The sequence below is a fragment of the Engystomops pustulosus genome, chromosome 2, assembly GCF_040894005.1.
Source record: "Engystomops pustulosus chromosome 2, aEngPut4.maternal, whole genome shotgun sequence".
In the NCBI taxonomy this organism is placed as follows: domain Eukaryota; kingdom Metazoa; phylum Chordata; class Amphibia; order Anura; family Leptodactylidae; genus Engystomops; species Engystomops pustulosus.
The window spans coordinates 18,511,199-18,531,337 of record NC_092412.1 but is presented as its reverse complement, the minus strand read 5'-3'; the positions used below and the strand labels follow the sequence as shown (position 1 = coordinate 18,531,337).

Below are 20,139 nucleotides of genomic sequence, written 5' to 3'. Positions count from 1 at the left end.
AGTCTCTGCGTGATGACGCGCGGACCACGTGCCTCAGCAGCGGTGGCCACTGTCCTATCAGAGCGCCCGCTTTATCGTACGGAAATAGATGGTTGCACTGGGATCACGTGACACAACACTGCGTTAGATTTAGTAGAGTTTGAGTCATGGGATTTGGTCACGAGGTACCCGTCCTCCCCAGTTATGGGATTAAGCTGGCTCTGTATGAGCTGTCTATTTGACTAAAGTACAAAACTGTAGCATTTCCCCTTATCCAGAAGGACCTTTTCTACCTACTATAGGAGAAGATTGGGTTATGTAGGAGAAGGTCCTTCTGAGTAATGGGGTTTAGCCGCTGCATATAAAAAGTACTATTTCCCATGATCCAGAATTACCTTTTCTATGTATTATACAGGCAGAAGGTCCCATGTAGGAGAGGTCCTTCTGAGTTATAGAAAAGACTATTTCCTATTTTTGGATTAGATGTCATGCACTATGCTCCCGAGACTATGGGACTCCTGTGCCCCACTCCCAATACTGAATGGATGGACCTCACGCCCCAGCCCGCACACATTTCTGTACATGAGGCCTTTGGCCGCATGCACACGAATGGCGCCCGGTTACGATTTCAGTGAGCATACATTGTCTCACCGCACAGTGGGCTGAAAAACAAAGGAAATGTCCTGTATTTTGCTCTGGTACAGCACCAGCCACTCCTCTCTGCTGTGCGCGGCTGTATGAGGGCCCAGAGAGCAGCGCTCACTCTTCCTCTCTGCTGTGCGCGGCTGTATGACCGCCCGGAGAGCATATATTCATCTGCTTGAGGACTTACTCTGCTTTTGTTAGTTGAAATCTAAAATGGAGTTATGAGAAGAAGATCCATACCCAAATCTGTTCAGTACAGAGCCGGCTACAATAGGAACAGGAAGAGAGCTCCCTGAACTCACTATTATAGTCTGATGTATATGAAGGGAAATAAGTCAGTATTGCCCTCTGTTCCCTATAGAAAAGACTAGACCAGAGCTGTCACTATTCTAGTCTGTACAGAGAGGGATAGAGCGGAGCTGTCACTATTCTAGTCTGTACAGAGAGGGATAGAGCGGAGCTGTCACTATTCTAGTCTGTACAGAGAGGGATAGAGCGGAGCTGTCACTATTCTAGTCTGTACAGAGACGAATAGAGCAAAACTGTCATTATTCTAGGCTGTACAGAGACGGATAGAGCAGAGCCGTCGCTATTCTAGGCTGTACAGAGACGGATAGAGCAGAGCCGTCGCTGTTCTAGGCTGTACAGAGACGGATAGTGCAGAGCCGTCGCTGTTCTAGGCTGTACAGAGCGGAGCCGTCACTGTTCTAGGCTGTACAGAGCGGAGCCGTCACTGTTCTAGGCTGTACAGAGCGGAGCCGTCACTGTTCTAGGCTGTACAGAGCGGAGCCGTCACTGTTCTAGGCTGTACAGAGCGGAGCCGTCACTGTTCTAGGCTGTACAGAGCGGAGCCGTCACTGTTCCAGGCTGTACAGAGCGGAGCCGTCACTGTTCCAGGCTGTACAGAGCGGAGCCGTCACTGTTCCAGGCTGTACAGAGCGGAGCCGTCACTGTTCCAGGCTGTACAGAGCGGAGCCGTCACTGTTCCAGGCTGTACAGAGCGGAGCCGTCACTGTTCCAGGCTGTACAGAGCGGAGCCGTCACTGTTCCAGGCTGTACAGAGCGGAGCCGTCACTGTTCCAGGCTGTACAGAGCGGAGCCGTCACTGTTCCAGGCTGTACAGAGCGGAGCCGTCACTGTTCCAGGCTGTACAGAGCGGAGCCGTCACTGTTCCAGGCTGTACAGAGCGGAGCCGTCACTGTTCCAGGCTGTACAGAGCGGAGCCGTCACTGTTCTAGACTTTACAGTGACGGATAGAGCAGAGCTGTCACTATTCTAGTCTGTACAGAGAGGGATAGAGCAGAGCAGTCACTATTCTAGGCTGTACAGAGAGGGATAGTGCAGAGCTGTCACTATTCTAGTCTGTACAGAGAGGGATAGAGCGGAGCTGTCACTATTCTAGTCTGTACAGTGACGGATAGAGCGGAGCTGTCACTATTCTAGTCTGTACAGAGAGGGATAGAGCGGAGCTGTCACTATTCTAGTCTGTACAGAGAGGGATAGAGCGGAGCTGTCACTATTCTAGGCTGTACAGAGAGGGATAGAGCGGAGCTGTCACTATTCTAGGCTGTACAGAGAGGGATAGAGCGGAGCTGTCACTATTCTAGGCTGTACAGAGAGGGATAGAGCGGAGCTGTCACTATTCTAGGCTGTACAGAGAGGGATAGAGCGGAGCTGTCACTATTCTAGGCTGTACAGAGACGGATAGTGCAGAGCTGTCACTATTCTAGGCTGTACAGAGACGGATAGAGCAGAGCTGTCACTATTCTAGGCTGTACAGAGAGGGATAGAGCGGAGCTGTCACTATTCTAGGCTGTACAGAGAGGGATAGAGCGGAGCTGTCACTATTCTAGGCTGTACAGAGAGGGATAGAGCGGAGCTGTCACTATTCTAGGCTGTACAGAGAGGGATAGAGCGGAGCTGTCACTATTCTAGGCTGTACAGAGACGGATAGTGCAGAGCTGTCACTATTCTAGGCTGTACAGAGACGGATAGAGCAGAGCTGTCACTATTCTAGGCTGTACAGAGAGGGATAGAGCGGAGCTGATACTATTCTAGGCTGTACAGAGACGGATAGAGCGGAGCTGTCACTATTCTAGGCTGTACAGAGACGGATAGTGCAGAGCTGTCACTATTCTAGGCTGTACAGAGAGGGATAGAGCGGAGCTGTCACTATTCTAGGCTGTACAGAGAGGGATAGAGCGGAGCTGATACTATTCTAGGCTGTACAGAGACGGATAGTGCAGAGCTGTGACTATTCTAGGCTGTACAGAGACGGATAGTGCAGAGCTGTCACTATTCTAGTCTGTACAGAGACGGATAGAGCGGAGCTGATACTATTCTAGGCTGTACAGAGACGGATAGTGCAGAGTTGTTACTATTCTAGGCTGTACAGAGAGGGATAGTGCAGAGCTGTCACTATTCTAGTCTGTACAGAGAGGGATAGAGCGGAGCTGATACTATTCTAGGCTGTACAGAGATGGATAGAGCGGAGCCGTCACTATTCTAGTCTGTACAGAGAGGGATAGAGCGGAGCCGTCACTATTCTAGGCTGTACAGAGAGGGATAGAGCGGAGCTGTCACTATTCTAGGCTGTACAGAGATGGATAGAGCGGAGCTGTCACTATTCTAGGCTGTACAGAGACGGATAGTGCAGAGCTGTCACTATTCTAGGCTGTACAGAGACGGATAGTGCAGAGCTGTCACTATTCTAGGCTGTACAGAGACGGATAGAGCAGAGCTGTCACTATTCTAGTCTGTACAGAGATGGATAGAGCGGAGCTGTCACTATTCTAGGCTGTACAGAGACGGATAGTGCAGAGCTGTCACTATTCTAGGCTGTACAGAGAGGGATAGAGCGGAGCTGTCACTATTCTAGGCTGTACAGAGAGGGATAGAGCGGAGCTGATACTATTCTAGGCTGTACAGAGACGGATAGTGCAGAGCTGTTACTATTCTAGGCTGTACAGAGACGGATAGTGCAGAGCTGTCACTATTCTAGTCTGTACAGAGAGGGATAGAGCGGAGCTGATACTATTCTAGGCTGTACAGAGACGGATAGTGCAGAGTTGTTACTATTCTAGGCTGTACAGAGAGGGATAGTGCAGAGCTGTCACTATTCTAGTCTGTACAGAGAGGGATAGAGCGGAGCTGATACTATTCTAGGCTGTACAGAGATGGATAGAGCGGAGCTGTCACTATTCTAGTCTGTACAGAGATGGATAGAGCGGAGCTGTCACTATTCTAGGCTGTACAGAGAGGGATAGAGCGGAGCTGTCACTATTCTAGGCTGTACAGAGAGGGATAGAGCGGAGCTGTCACTATTCTAGGCTGTACAGAGAGGGATAGAGCGGAGCTGTCACTATTCTAGGCTGTACAGAGAGGGATAGAGCGGAGCTGTCACTATTCTAGGCTGTACAGAGAGGGATAGAGCGGAGCTGTCACTATTCTAGGCTGCACAGAGAGGGATAGAGCGGAGCTGTCACTATTCTAGGCTGTACAGAGACGGATAGTGCAGAGCTGTCACTATTCTAGGCTGTACAGAGACGGATAGAGCGGAGCTGATACTATTCTAGGGATAGAATGTTCAAAAACTGAAGTGAGAAAAAAAAATAAAAGGACATCTTTTATTTTTAATATACATTTATTAAACTTTTTTTTTAATGTGGCACAATAGAACATTCCTTAAATAGCAGGACAAGCTCCAGGCCTGCTGCAGTCTACTACTGGCCTCAGAGGCCAAGAGTATAACAAAGCCCTTTTCAAGGAAACCTACCACTATGGATCTCCCCATTAACCCCTTACCGACATGTGATGTAATACTACGTCACATGCCGGGTGCTGGTGCATGGAGAGGGCTAACGGGCTGAGCCCTCTCCATAGCCGGTAAGTCTTTGCTGCATATTTCCTGCACCGATCACAGGTGTTCCCCTGTCGATCGTCGCCGGCTTCAAAAAGATGGCGGCGCCCAGGATCGTCACTCCCCTATTTATTTCAATGTGCTATCAGCACATTGAAATGTATGAGGAGTAAAATTCCCTATATACTGCCATACAGTAGTGTGGCAGTATATGATAGGATCGTACAGACAATCTAGGGAGTCTGAAAAATAGTAAAAATTAAAAAAAAAAAAATGTAAATAAAAAAACCTAAACACTCAAATCACCCCGCTTTCCCTAGAACTGATATAAATATAAATAAACAGTAAAAATCATAAACACATTAGGTATCGACACGTCCGAAAATGCCCGATCAATAAAAATATGTTAACGGTTTTTCACTGCATTTAACCCCCGTAACGGAAAATCGCGCCCAAAGTTGAAAATAGCACTTTTTTGCCATTTAAAAAAAATATAAAAAATTAATTCTATAAAAAGTGATCAAAATGTTGTACAGCCATCTTCACACACACATGCCCCCAGCCGCCATCTTCACCCCCCCCCCCGACACCCTGTAGTTTATAGGCATCATGCACCCCCCTGTAGTATATAGGCGTTGTGCCACCCCCCCCTAGCATATAGGCGTTGTGCCACCCCCCCCTAGCATATAGGCGTTGTGCCACCCCCCCCTAGCATATAGGCATTGTGCCGCCCCCCCCCTAGCATATAGGCATTGTGCCGCCCCCCCCCCCCTAGCATATAGGCATTGTGCCGCCCCCCCCTAGCATATAGGCATTGTGCCGCCCCCCCCTAGCATATAGGCATTGTGCCGCCCCCCCCTAGCATATAGGCATTGTGCCGCCCCCCCCCCTAGCATATAGGCGTTGTGCCACCCCCCCCTAGCATATAGGCATTGTGCCGCCCCCCCCCCCCTAGCATATAGGCATTGTGCCGCCCCCCCCTAGCATATAGGCATTGTGCCGCCCCCCCCTAGCATATAGGCGTTGTGCCACCCCCCCCTAGCATATAGGCATTGTGCCGCCCCCCTATCCCTAGCATATAGGCATTGTGCCGCCCCCCCACCCCCAACAATTATAGGCGTTGTGCCGCCCCCCTATCCCTAGCATATAGGCATTGTGCCACCCCCCCAACAATTATAGGCGTTGTGCCGCCCCCCCCCTATCCCTAGCATATAGGCGTTGTGCCGCCCCCCCCCTATCCCTAGCATATAGGCGTTGTGCCGCCCCCCCCCTATCCCTAGCATATAGGCGTTGTGCCGCCCCCCCCTATCCCTAGCATATAGGCGTTGTGCCGCCCCCCCCTATCCCTAGCATATAGGCGTTGTGCCGCCCCCCCCCTATCCCTAGCATATAGGCGTTGTGCCGCCCCCCCTATCCCTAGCATATAGGCGTTGTGCCGCCCCCCCCTATCCCTAGCATATAGGCGTTGTGCCGCCCCCCCCCCCTATCCCTAGCATATAGGCGTTGTGCCGCCCCCCCATCCCGAGCATATAGGCGTTGTGCCGCCCCCCTATCCCTAGCATATAGGCGTTGTGCCGCCCCCCTATCCCTAGCATATAGGCGTTGTGCCGCCCCCCCCCTATCCCTAGCATATAGGCGTTGTGCCGCCCCCCCCCTATCCCTAGCATATAGGCGTTGTGCCGCCCCCCCCTATCCCTAGCATATAGGCGTTGTGCCGCCCCCCCCTATCCCTAGCATATAGGCGTTGTGCCGCCCCCCTATCCCTAGCATATAGGCGTTGTGCCGCCCCCCTATCCCTAGCATATAGGCGTTGTGCCGCCCCCCCCTATCCCTAGCATATAGGCGTTGTGCCGCCCCCCCTATCCCTAGCATATAGGCGTTGTGCCGCCCCCCTATCCCTAGCATATAGGCGTTGTGCCGCCCCCCCCCCCCCATCCCTAGCATATAGGCGTTGTGCCGCCCCCCCCTATCCCTAGCATATAGGCGTTGTGCCGCCCCCCCCTATCCCTAGCATATAGGCGTTGTGCCGCCCCCCTATCCCTAGCATATAGGCGTTGTGCCGCCCCCCCCTATCCCTAGCATATAGGCGTTGTGCCGCCCCCCCCTATCCCTAGCATATAGGCATTGTGCCGCCCCCCTATCCCTAGCATATAGGCATTGTGCCGCCCCCCTATCCCTAGCATATAGGCGTTGTGCCGCCCCCCCCCCCCCCATCCCTAGCATATAGGCGTTGTGCCGCCCCCCTATCCCTAGCATATAGGCGTTGTGCCGCCCCCCCTATCCCTAGCATATAGGCGTTGTGCCGCCCCCCCCCCTAGCATATAGGCGTTGTGCCGCCCCCCTATCCCTAGCATATAGGCGTTGTGCCGCCCCCCCTATCCCTAGCATATAGGAGTTGTGCCGCCCCCCCTATCCCTAGCATATAGGAGTTGTGCCGCCCCCCCTATCCCTAGCATATAGGCGTTGTGCCGCCCCCTTATCCCTAGCATATAGGCGTTGTGCCGCCCCCTTATCCCTAGCATATAGGCGTTGTGCCGCCCCCCTATCCCTAGCATATAGGCGTTGTGCCGCCCCCCTATCCCTAGCATATAGGCGTTGTGCCGCCCCCCCTATCCCTAGCCCCCCCCCCATCCCGAGCATATAGGCGTTGTGCCGCCCCCCTATCCCTAGCATATAGGCGTTGTGCCGCCCCCCCTATCCCTAGCATATAGGCGTTGTGCCGCCCCCTTATCCCTAGCATATAGGCGTTGTGCCGCCCCCCTATCCCTAGCATATAGGCGTTGTGCCGCCCCCTTATCCCTAGCATATAGGCGTTGTGCCGCCCCCCCTATCCCTAGCATATAGGCGTTGTGCCGCCCCCCCTATCCCTAGCATATAGGCGTTGTGCCGCCCCCCCTATCCCTAGCATATAGGCGTTGTGCCGCCCCCTTATCCCTAGCATATAGGCGTTGTGCCGCCCCCTTATCCCTAGCATATAGGCGTTGTGCCGCCCCCCCCTATCCCTAGCATATAGGCGTTGTGCCGCCCCCCCTATCCCTAGCATATAGGCGTTGTGCCGCCCCCCTATCCCTAGCATATAGGCGTTGTGCCGCCCCCCCCTATCCCTAGCATATAGGCGTTGTGCCGCCCCCCTATCCCTAGCATATAGGCGTTGTGCCGCCCCCCCTATCCCTAGCATATAGGCGTTGTGCCGCCCCCCCTATCCCTAGCATATAGGCGTTGTGCCGCCCCCCCTATCCCTAGCATATAGGCGTTGTGCCGCCCCCCCTATCCCTAGCATATAGGCGTTGTGCCGCCCCCCTATCCCTAGCATATAGGCGTTGTGCCGCCCCCCCTATCCCTAGCATATAGGCGTTGTGCCGCCCCCCCTATCCCTAGCATATAGGCGTTGTGCCGCCCCCCCTATCCCTAGCATATAGGCGTTGTGCCGCCCCCCTATCCCTAGCATATAGGCGTTGTGCCGCCCCCCCTATCCCTAGCATATAGGCGTTGTGCCGCCCCCCCTATCCCTAGCATATAGGCGTTGTGCCGCCCCCCCTATCCCTAGCATATAGGCGTTGTGCCGCCCCCCCTATCCCTAGCATATAGGCGTTGTGCCGCCCCCCTATCCCTAGCATATAGGCGTTGTGCCGCCCACCTCCCCTAGCATATAGGCGTTGTGCCGCCCCCCTAATCCCTAGCATATAGGCGTTGTGCCACCCCCCCCCCCCCTAGCATATAGGCGTTGTGCCGCCCACCTCCCCTAGCATATAGGCGTTGTGCCGCCCCCCTAATCCCTAGCATATAGGCGTTGTGCCGCCCCCCTAATCCCTAGCATATAGGCGTTGTGCCGCCCCCCCCTCTAGCATATAGGCGTTGTGCCGCCCCCCCTATCCCTAGCATATAGGCGTTGTGCCGCCCCCCCTATCCCTAGCATATAGGCGTTGTGTCGCCCCCCCTATCCCTAGCATATAGGCGTTGTGCCGCCCCCTTATCCCTAGCATATAGGCGTTGTGCCGCCCCCTTATCCCTAGCATATAGGCGTTGTGCCGCCCCCCCTATCCCTAGCATATAGGTGTTGTGCCGCCCCCCCTATCCCTAGCCCCCCCCCCATCCCGAGCATATAGGCGTTGTGCCGCCCCCCTATCCCTAGCATATAGGCGTTGTGCCGCCCCCCCCTATCCCTAGCATATAGGCGTTGTGCCGCCCCCCCCTATCCCTAGCATATAGGCGTTGTGCCGCCCGCCCCCCGAGCATATAGGCGTTGTGCCGCCCCCCTATCCCTAGCATATAGGCGTTGTGCCGCCCCCCCCCTAGCATATAGGCGTTGTGCCGCCCCCCTATCCCTAGCATATAGGCGTTGTGCCGCCCGCCCCCCTAGCATATAGGCGTTGTGCCGCCCCCCTATCCCTAGCATATAGGCGTTGTGCCGCCCCCCCTATCCCTAGCATATAGGCGTTGTGCCGCCCCCCCTATCCCTAGCATATAGGCGTTGTGCCGCCCCCCCTATCCCTAGCATATAGGCGTTGTGCCGCCCCCCCTATCCCTAGCATATAGGCGTTGTGCCGCCCCCCCTATCCCTAGCATATAGGCGTTGTGCCGCCCCCCCTATCCCTAGCATATAGGCGTTGTGCCGCCCCCCCTATCCCTAGCATATAGGCGTTGTGCCGCCCCCCCTATCCCTAGCATATAGGCGTTGTGCCGCCCCCCCTATCCCTAGCATATAGGCGTTGTGCCGCCCCCCCTATCCCTAGCATATAGGCGTTGTGCCGCCCCCCCTATCCCTAGCATATAGGCGTTGTGCCGCCCCCCCTATCCCTAGCATATAGGCGTTGTGCCGCCCCCCCTATCCCTAGCATATAGGCGTTGTGCCGCCCCCCTATCCCTAGCATATAGGCGTTGTGCCGCCCCCCCTATCCCTAGCATATAGGCGTTGTGCCGCCCCCCCTATCCCTAGCATATAGGCGTTGTGCCGCCCCCCCTATCCCTAGCATATAGGCGTTGTGCCGCCCCCCTATCCCTAGCATATAGGCGTTGTGCCGCCCCCCTATCCCTAGCATATAGGCGTTGTGCCGCCCCCCTATCCCTAGCATATAGGCGTTGTGCCGCCCCCCTATCCCTAGCATATAGGCGTTGTGCCGCCCCCCCTATCCCTAGCATATAGGCGTTGTGCCGCCCCCCTATCCCTAGCATATAGGCGTTGTGCCGCCCCCCTATCCCTAGCATATAGGCGTTGTGCCGCCCCCCCTATCCCTAGCATATAGGCGTTGTGCCGCCCCCCCTATCCCTAGCATATAGGCGTTGTGCCGCCCCCCTATCCCTAGCATATAGGCGTTGTGCCCCCCCCCTATCCCTAGCATATAGGCGTTGTGCCGCCCCCCTATCCCTAGCATATAGGCGTTGTGCCGCCCCCCTATCCCTAGCATATAGGCGTTGTGCCGCCCCCCTATCCCTAGCATATAGGCGTTGTGCCGCCCCCCCATCCCTAGCATATAGGCGTTGTGCCGCCCCCCCATCCCTAGCATATAGGCGTTGTGCCGCCCCCCCATCCCTAGCATATAGGCGTTGTGCCGCCCCCCCATCCCTAGCATCGTGCAACCTCTGCAAAAAAAATATAAAATAATACTCACCTACCTGCGCTCCCTGGAACTGCATGGTCCATAGTGCCGGCATCCCCTCTCTATGATGCTGTTTCTGCAGCCATCTTCACTCTTCTCATCATCCACCTGTAACCACGATCCTCACACCAGAGATAACTGACCCGTCCCAACCATTGTATGTGCAGCCAGCATCACCCCAGCACAGCGTTCAGGATAAATACCTGCTGTAAGCCTCAGACTCGGACTCGGATCAGCCATTCATCAGCAAACGAGAAAAAAAAAAAAAGAGTCTGAGAGAGAGAGAGCTCCTCAGGAGAATTTAGCGCCACCATGTGGTCACGTGACTGCAGCACGTCACGTGGCTCGGTTACGTCACTGGGTCCCTCGGAGTTACAGGATTTAGCCGCTACCGAATCTAGTAGTCGCCGCGCTGCTCCAACTGTCTCTGCACCGGTAAGTGTCGCCATTGGAAGCGCTAACGCCATCTTGTTGGTTGGTTATGTTGTTGTTGTTTGATGTGCATGTATAAAGTCCGGTTCCATCTGTTCCCACACAGCTCAGAGACCCCCAATGTCCTGTCACCCGTGTCTTTATGTATGTACCTGGCATGTGGAGGCAACACAGTGCACACAGGGATGTAGAAGTTGTACTGTGCGCAGGTGTCGTACGCTGCCCGTGGTAGTTGTACTGTGCGCAGGTGTCATACGCTGCCCATGGTAGTTGTACTGTGCGCAGGTGTTATACGGCGCCCGTGGTAGTTGTACTGTGCGCAGGTGTTATACGCTGCCCGTGGTAGTTGTACTGTGCGCAGGTGTTATACGGCGCCCGTGGTAGTTGTACTGTGCGCAGGTGTTATACGCTGCCCATGGTAGTTGTACTGTGCGCAGGTGTTATACGGCGCCCGTGGTAGTTGTACTGTGCGCAGGTGTTATACGCTGCCCATGGTAGTTGTACTGTGCGCAGGTGTTATACGGCGCCCGTGGTAGTTGTACTGTGCGCAGGTGTTATACGCTGCCCATGGTAGTTGTACTGTGGGCAGGTGTTATACGGCGCCCGTGGTAGTTGTACTGTGCGCAGGTGTTATACGCTGCCCATGGTAGTTGTACTGTGCGCAGGTGTCGTACGCTGCCCGTGGTAGTTGTACTGTGCGCAGGTGTCGTACGCTGCCCGTGGTAGTTGTACTGTGCGCAGGTGTTATACGGCGCCCGTGGTAGTTGTACTGTGCGCAGGTGTTATACGGCGCCCGTGGTAGTTGTACTGTGCGCAGGTGTTATACGGCGCCCGTGGTAGTTGTACTGTGCGCAGGTGTTATACGGCGCCCGTGGTAGTTGTACTGTGCGCAGGTGTTATACGGCGCCCGTGGTAGTTGTACTGTGCGCAGGTGTTATACGGCGCCCGTGGTAGTTGTACTGTGCGCAGGTGTTATACGGCGCCCGTGGTAGTTGTACTGTGCGCAGGTGTTATACGGCGCCCGTGGTAGTTGTACTGTGCGCAGGTGTTATACGCTGCCCGTGGTAGTTGTACTGTGCGCAGGTGTTATACGGCGCCCGTGGTAGTTGTACTGTGCGCAGGTGTTATACGCTGCCCATGGTAGTTGTACTGTGGGCAGGTGTTTTACGGCGCCCGTGGTAGTTGTACTGTGCGCAGGTGTTATACGCTGCCCATGGTAGTTGTACTGTGCGCAGGTGTCGTACGCTGCCCGTGGTAGTTGTACTGTGCGCAGGTGTCGTACGCTGCCCGTGGTAGTTGTACTGTGCGCAGGTGTTATACGGCGCCCGTGGTAGTTGTACTGTGCGCAGGTGTTATACGGCGCCCGTGGTAGTTGTACTGTGCGCAGGTGTTATACGGCGCCCGTGGTAGTTGTACTGTGCGCAGGTGTTATACGGCGCCCGTGGTAGTTGTACTGTGCGCAGGTGTTATACGGCGCCCGTGGTAGTTGTACTGTGCGCAGGTGTTATACGGCGCCCGTGGTAGTTGTACTGTGCGCAGGTGTTGTACGGCGCCCGTGGTAGTTGTACTGTGCGCAGGTGTTGTACGGCGCCCGTGGTAGTTGTACTGTGCGCAGGTGTCGTACGCTGCCCGTGGTAGTTGTACTGTGCGCAGGTGTCGTACGCTGCCCGTGGTAGTTGTACTGTGCGCAGGTGTCGTACGCTGCCCGTGGTAGTTGTACTGTGCGCAGGTGTCGTACGCTGCCCGTGGTAGTTGTACTGTGCGCAGGTGTCGTACGCTGCCCGTGGTAGTTGTACTGTGCGCAGGTGTCGTACGCTGCCCGTGGTAGTTGTACTGTGCGCAGGTGTCGTACGCTGCCCGTGGTAGTTGTACTGTGCGCAGGTGTCGTACGCTGCCCGTGGTAGTTGTACTGTGCGCAGGTGTCGTACGCTGCCCGTGGTAGTTGTACTGTGCGCAGGTGTCGTACGCTGCCCGTGGTAGTTGTACTGTGCGCAGGTGTCGTACGCTGCCCGTGGTAGTTGTACTGTGCGCAGGTGTCGTACGCTGCCCGTGGTAGTTGTACTGTGCGCAGGTGTCGTACGCTGCCCGTGGTAGTTGTACTGTGCGCAGGTGTCGTACGCTGCCCGTGGTAGTTGTACTGTGGGCAGGTGTTATACGGCGCCCGTGGTAGTTGTACTGTGCGCAGGTGTTATACGGCGCCCGTGGTAGTTGTACTGTGCGCAGGTGTTATGCGGCGCCCGTGGTAGTTGTACTGTGCGCAGGTGTTATGCGGCGCCCGTGTAAGTTGTACTGTGCGCATGATAATTGTGCTGGTACGATTCCAATTTTATTTAGGTAGCAGAGAGTTCTTCTAGGTTTTTGGGCTTCTCTGGGCATGCGCCACATTCCTTCCCCTTGGACAGGATGTAAGATGATCTGTGAGCGGGGGATGGTACAATGCTCACATGTCTAACAATATATGGCATAGCCAAAGAGAAGATGGAGAACACAGAACAAAATAGATTCTGTTCCCTCACACATGTGCAAGTTGTACTGAGCATTTACTTTTCCCTTTCCCTCCCCCCAGGATCATGCCCGTCTGTACGGATCACTCCCGGATATCAGACTTCTTACATCGGTCGCTGATGATGCACAAGGACAAGATGGAGGTGACAGAGAAGATCCTGAACCTCACCCTGGAGATCATCTTCCTGCTGACAGGAGAGGTGAGGGAGAAGTCTGCGGGTCACATGACCTCAGCACATCAGACAGTCATGGAGATCTCACAGATTTCTGTCTCCATTCAGGATCTTGTCATCAGCAAGAAGCAGGAGGAGGGATCCGCAGACGTCTGCCAGGAATGTTTATCAGAGGGACCCACCATGGATCAGACTGCAAGGGAGGATCATCCAGAACCTGAGGAGCCCAAAGAGGAAGAGACCCCAGAACCTCCAGAGACCACCCACAGCGCAGCTCAGGAGGTGCCACATTGTCTGCCCTGCACCCACCAATGTGATTGTACAGTGATAATTACAGGGACTGGATCCGTGTCTTCTGATTGTCGCAGGTTCCCGTGCGATGTGAGGACGTCGCTGTCTTCTTCTCCATGGAGGAGTGGGAATACCTGGAAGAGCATAAGGAGCAGTACCAGGACGTGGTATCACAAGAGAATAACACATCTCCTGCACCTCCTGGTATGAAATAATTACTGTCCCTAATATTATACCGTATTATACTCCAGAGCTGCACTCACTATTCTGCTGCTGGTGCAGTCACTGTGTACATACATGTCATTACTTATCCTGTACTGATCCTGAGTTACATCCTGTATTATACCCCAGAGCTGCACTCACTATTCTGCTGCTGGTGCAGTCACTGTGTACATACATGACATTACTTATCCTGTACTGATCCTGAGTTACATCCTGTATTATACTCCAGAGCTGCACTCACTATTCTGCTGCTGGTGCAGTCACTGTGTACATACATGACATTACTTATCCCGTACTGATCCTGAGTTACATCCTGTATTATACCCCAGAGCTGCACTCACTATTCTGCTGCTGGTGCAGTCACTGTGTACATACATGACATTACTTATCCTGTACTGATCCTGAGTTACATCCTGTATTATACTCCAGAGCTGCACTCACTATTCTGCTGCTGGTGCAGTCACTGTGTACATACATGACATTACTTATCCCGTACTGATCCTGAGTTACATCCTGTATTATACTCCAGAGCTGCACTCACTATTCTGCTGCTGGTGCAGTCACTGTGTACATACATGACATTACTTATCCTGTACTGATCCTGAGTTACATTCTGTATTATACTCCAGAGCTGCAGCCACTATTCTGCTGCTGGTGCAGTCACTGTGTACATACATGACATTACTTATCCTGTACTGATCCCGAGTTACATCCTGTATTATACCCCAGAGCTGCACTCACTATTCTGCTGCTGGTGCAGTCACTGTGTACATACATGACATTACTTATCCTGTACTGATCCCGAGTTACATCCTGTATTATACTCCAGAGCTGCACTCACTATTCTGCTGCTGGTGCAGTCACTGTGTACATACATGACATTACTTATCCTGTACTGATCCTGAGTTACATTCTGTATTATACTCCAGAGCTGCAGCCACTATTCTGCTGCTGGTGCAGTCACTGTGTACATACATGACATTACTTATCCTGTACTGATCCCGAGTTACATCCTGTATTATACCCCAGAGCTGCACTCACTATTCTGCTGCTGGTGCAGTCACTGTGTACATACATGACATTACTTATCCTGTACTGATCCCGAGTTACATCCTGTATTATACCCCAGAGCTGCACTCACTATTCTGCTGCTGGTGCAGTCACTGTGTACATACATGACATTACTTATCCTGTACTGATCCTGAGTTACCTCCTGTATTATACTCCAGAGCTGCAGCCACTATTCTGCTGCTGTGTACATACATGACATTACTTATCCTGTACTGATCCTGAGTTACATCCTGTATTATACCCCAGAGCTGCACTCACTATTCTGCTGCTGGTGCAGTCACTGTGTACATACATGACATTACTTATCCTGTACTGATCCCGAGTTACATCCTGTATTATACCCCAGAGCTGCACTCACTATTCTGCTGCTGGTGCAGTCACTGTGTACATACATGACATTACTTATCCTGTATTGATCCTGAGTTACATTCTGTATTATACTCCAGAGCTGCACTCACTATTCTGCTGCTGGTGCAGTCACTGTGTACATACATGACATTACTTATCCTGTACTGATCCTGAGTTACATCCTGTATTATACCCCAGAGCTGCACTCACTATTCTGCTGCTGGTGCAGTCACTGTGTACATACATGACATTACTTATCCTGTACTGATCCTGAGTTACATCCTGTATTATACTCCAGAGCTGCAGCCACTATTCTGCTGCTGGTGCAGTCACTGTGTACATACATGACATTACTTATCCTGTACTGATCCTGAGTTACATCCTATATTATACTCCAGCGCTGCACTCACTATTCTGCTGCTGGTGCAGTCACTGTGTACATACATGACATTACTTATCCTGTACTGATCCCAAGTTACATCCTGTACTATACTCCAGAGCTGCACTCACTATCCTGCTGGTGCAGTCACTGCTGGCAGAGTCAACTAAAATCTACATCTTTGTCCCTCCTCTCAGGTTGTGACCAGGTCAGTGTTCCAGATGATGGTGAAGAGCTGCAAAACACCAAGATGGAACTGTCTGTAGCGATCGTGGACTCCTCCCTCACATGTCAGTGACACATAAAATAGTTTTAAATTTGCCTTTTGTGCGGCTGCTGCAGGGTGTAAAAGATCCTGGTGACACAATGCAGCATTCAGTCTGCACAGAGATGTGCAATACATGAGATGTCCTTTAGTGGCCATGATGAGAATTGCAATATTTCTGAAGTTCTATAAACCAGATCCTGCCGTCCCTACAACTGTTTTGGTAGAGGGGCTCCTGTATTATCCCTTGTGAGGCTGTATCTCCTGTAGGAGCAGCCTGTGCTACCTAATGTCCTATCTTAAAGATCTCTCTATAAATATGTCATCTCTTCCTTATATTCCTACAGATCCCCCTGAAAGTGGCAAGAGACCCCTCATTCCTCTGGAGGAAGATTATGGGGTGATGACAACACAGGAATCCCAGGTATAAGGATCTGCTCCTCCCTTGTGCATATAGTGGAAGCTGGGCCTTGTGATATCCATTAGTGGCCATGAAGGGTGTATAATTTCTCTGCCCCCCCCCCCCCCCCAGACTCCTTTGAAGCCAGTAGAGTCTAGGAGGCGGGGGCTGTACTCACATGTCAGCCTTATTGGCCACAATATGGATGTACTGCTGTGGCCTCTGTACCCCTCCATGTAATAATCAAGTTCTTGTATGACAGGTTCATATGGGAGAACAGATTTCCATACCCCAGTGTAAAGAGGAAGAGATCCCAGTAGACATTGGAACAGGTGAGATGAACAGAGTTATGAGTAAATATTATGGCTGTCTGTAACCACCATGTATAAAGGACCCTATGCAGTCTAAAGGCAAGAAATAACACGGCAACCATTATAGGTGGTGACCACAGACCATTCTTCTCTTCTTCTTTTTGGCATTTGTTTTGGTCACTTTTGCATTTTGTCACTGCTCTCCCCAAGATGTAATGGGAGGCGGTGTCTAAAACCCACCGAATAGTAGACAAGGAAGCCAAAAATCCAGCAGCCGGAGGAGCAGTGCCTGACCCTGCTATATGACCTCCAGCAGCCACTAGTATCCCTGTGTCTCCTCAACGTGTCAGACTCCATGAGGGTGGTATGACGAGCAGACCTCAAGTCATGTTGTGCTTATAGCCCAATACTATGCAGGATGATTGGCCTTTATCAGAGAACACAAAGATTGGACATTGGTGTCCTGTGCCCTTCACAGATGAGAGCAGGTTCACACTGAGCACATGTGACGGACGTGATGGAGTCTGCAGCTCTGCAGGATGACCGGTCTGGCATTTCTTTGGAGGGCTGTACAGCCCTCCATGTGCTCGTCATATGTTTTCTGATGGCCATTAGGCAACATGGTGAGATCTTTGGACCCATTGTGAGACCATACGCAGGTGCAGTGGACCCTTGATTACTTCTGATGCATGATAGTGCTAGGCCTCAGGTGGGTTTAGTGTGTCAGCCGTTTCTACAAGATGGAGGCATTGATGCGGGAGCATGCTCAGGCATTGTAGGGAGGTCATACAGGCACGTGGAGGCCACAGACAATACTGAGCCTCATCAGGAGAATGCCCAGGCATTGTAGGGAGGTCATACAGGCACGTGGAGGCCACACACAATAGTCAGCCTCATCAGGAGAATGCCTAGGCATTGTAGGGAGGTCATACAGGCACGTGGAGGTTACTCACAATACTGAGCCTCATCAGGAGCATGCCCAGGCATTGTAGGGAGGTCATACAGGCACGTGGAGGTTACTCACAATACTGAGCCTCATCAGGAGCATGCCCAGGCATTGTAGGGAGGTCATACAGGCACGTGGAGGTTACTCACAATACTGAGCCTCATCAGGAGCATGCCCAGGCATTGTAGGGAGGTCATACAGGCACGTGGAGGTTACTCACAATACTGAGCCTCATCAGGAGCATGCCCAGGTGTTGTAGGGAGGTCATGTACATAAATTGTTTATGAAAAGATGATAGAATGGCACTCGCCATTAGGGCAGCTTCACATATTTCACTTTATTCCAGTGCGGTAAGAATAAAAACCTGGGTGCGGGAGTGATGCTACGGTGCACTGAGAACAAGTGACGTGGTTTCACGCGTATATCGCTTCTCCTGGCTTGTTGATCATGTGACCATATGACGAGGTTATATTGTCTAGAAGCAAACACGGCCTTAGCGAGCCCTTATTGAGGAACACATTGCATTACGGTAAACGTTGTAACTTCATATGATCAACCGATTATCCTGTGAAGAATATAGTGTTTAACATGTATGAAAAGTATAATGCTCAGATAACTATACTTACAGAAAGTGCAGCGTTGCCTTATGCTTGTGGATCGGCACTATGATATGATCTATTAATCTGACCGCTGTAGGGAGGTCATACAGGCACACGGAGCCTCACTTTTGAGGCATTTCCACTGAAGTTGGCTCATTGTGAATTTTTTTTTACTTTGCTTTTGAGTATCCTTCCACATCCAGACCTCAAGGGGATATTCATTGTGATTTTCATTGATCATTTTTCTGTAAGCTCCTTAGGTCTGGGGTCCTGTGTTTACCTGTGGCCGGAGACAGATGTGAATAATGCAGCCTCTCCCTAACTATTTTGTGCAGGAAACCTTCAGGATAAAAGTGGGCTCCCTGTTTGTTACCAGGACTGTGTAGAAGAAGGTAACTGGATGATTCTACAGGAAGATAAGGTACTAGGACCCCTAAAGTGGTGAATCAAAGCTGCACTAAGGGGCCTTGATTCATTCCATTGGGCCCTCGAGGGGGGGAGGGGGATTTATCCCGTTCTTACTGATACTATTCTACCTGTATCACAGGATGACACTGGTGACGTCATGGTGCCCAAGTGGGGAAGGAAGGAACCAGATCCTCCTGAAATCAGCACAGGTGAGCAGAAAACCCCCTGTTCTCTCTGTACCCCCATAGTGCTTAAAGGGTTATTATGATGGATTGTCCATTGTTTGAGTCCTTCAACGTTGAGCAGCTCAATGTGGATGGTTTGCAGCTGAATCTAGTCCTACACTTCCTGTTTTGGGAGATCAGGGAGATCACCTCTAACTTGATGACTATTACAGGTTTACCAACCAGCTGGGAAGAACAACGTAACACTTCCCCCATAATACCTCCAGACCCCCATGAAATTGGAGTGGACCCAAGTAACCCAGGAGGCCCAATGGATAATGGAGGAGGGGAGGTAACGTTACTACCCCCGGTAGTGCATCATTGCCTGCAGTGTGGGCGGAGCTTTGCAGATGAGGCGGACCTTATCGCTCACCAAAAATTGTTGCATTGCCCAATGTGTAAACTGAGCTTTCCAGATAAATCCGCCATGGTGATCCACGAGTGGACCTATCACATCCACAACCCAAACGCTCTCCAATCTCAAGACGCGTCCCGCTCCTTCCCGTGTACTGAATGTGGGAAGCCGTTCACCTACAAATCGAACATGCTCAGGCATCGGAGGGTCCACATGGGCACCTTCACCTGTCCCGAGTGCGGGAATCATTTCTCATGCCAGAGATATCTCACCAGTCACCTGAAGAGTCACCAAGCAGCAAAGTCCTATGTCTGTCCCGACTGCGGGAGACGCTTCTCACACAGGTTAAACCTCAACAGCCACCGGAGGATCCACCAGAGCAAGAACACGTACGCCTGCGCCTACTGCGGACACTGCTTTTCATCAGAAACCTTTCTAGAAGCTCATCAGGCATTTCACAGACTCATGGACCCAAACACTTCAAGTACAGAAGCCACAGAAGGGTAGAAATTACCCAAAAGGCTGATACTGTACAATCGTTATACCCCCTGTAGTCAGTGGTACAGGCCGCTCTCTACATTGTAGACCCCCTACACCCCCTGTAGTCAGTGGTACAGGCCTCTCTACATTGTAGACTCTTTATCCCCTCTGTAGTCGGTGGTACGGGCTGCCCATACACCCCCTGTAATTGGTGGTACGGGCCACCCCTACACCTCCTGTAGTCGGTGGTACAGGACACTCTCTACATTGTAGATCCCTACACCCCCTGTAGTCGGTGGTACGGGCCGCCCCCTACACCCCCTGTAGTCGGTGGTACGGGCCGCCCCCTACACCCCCTGTAGTCGGTGGTACGGGCCGCCCCCTACACCCCCTGTAGTCGGTGGTACGGGCCGCCCCCTACACCCCCTGTAGTCGGTGGTACGGGCCGCCCCCTACACCCCCTGTAGTCGGTGGTACGGGCCGCCCCCTACACCCCCTGTAGTCGGTGGTACAACATTGAAAGGAAAAAAGTAATAAAAAAACCGAAGCTTTTCTTCAGGGGGGCGATGGAGGCAGAGGACGGTGACTGAACTAAATATAATACATATTGTAAATTTCTCAAATTTCTGATAATAAAAGTTGCCCCGTGA

General features: G+C 52.6%; 1 protein-coding gene across 1 annotated transcript; it reads left to right on the top strand.

Annotated features, from left to right (window-relative positions):
- Window positions 1–10,525: 10,525 nt before the first annotated feature.
- On the top strand, window positions 10,526–20,139 carry LOC140117297 (uncharacterized). Its single transcript, XM_072133850.1, has 10 exons — window positions 10,526–10,554; window positions 13,079–13,217; window positions 13,299–13,472; window positions 13,559–13,685; window positions 15,699–15,791; window positions 16,114–16,190; window positions 16,429–16,498; window positions 18,358–18,443; window positions 18,570–18,639; window positions 18,828–20,139. The coding sequence occupies exons 2-10, from the start codon at window positions 13,083–13,085 to the stop codon at window positions 19,514–19,516; spliced, it is 1,521 nt and encodes a 506-aa protein (XP_071989951.1). The 5' UTR covers window positions 10,526–10,554; window positions 13,079–13,082; the 3' UTR covers window positions 19,517–20,139.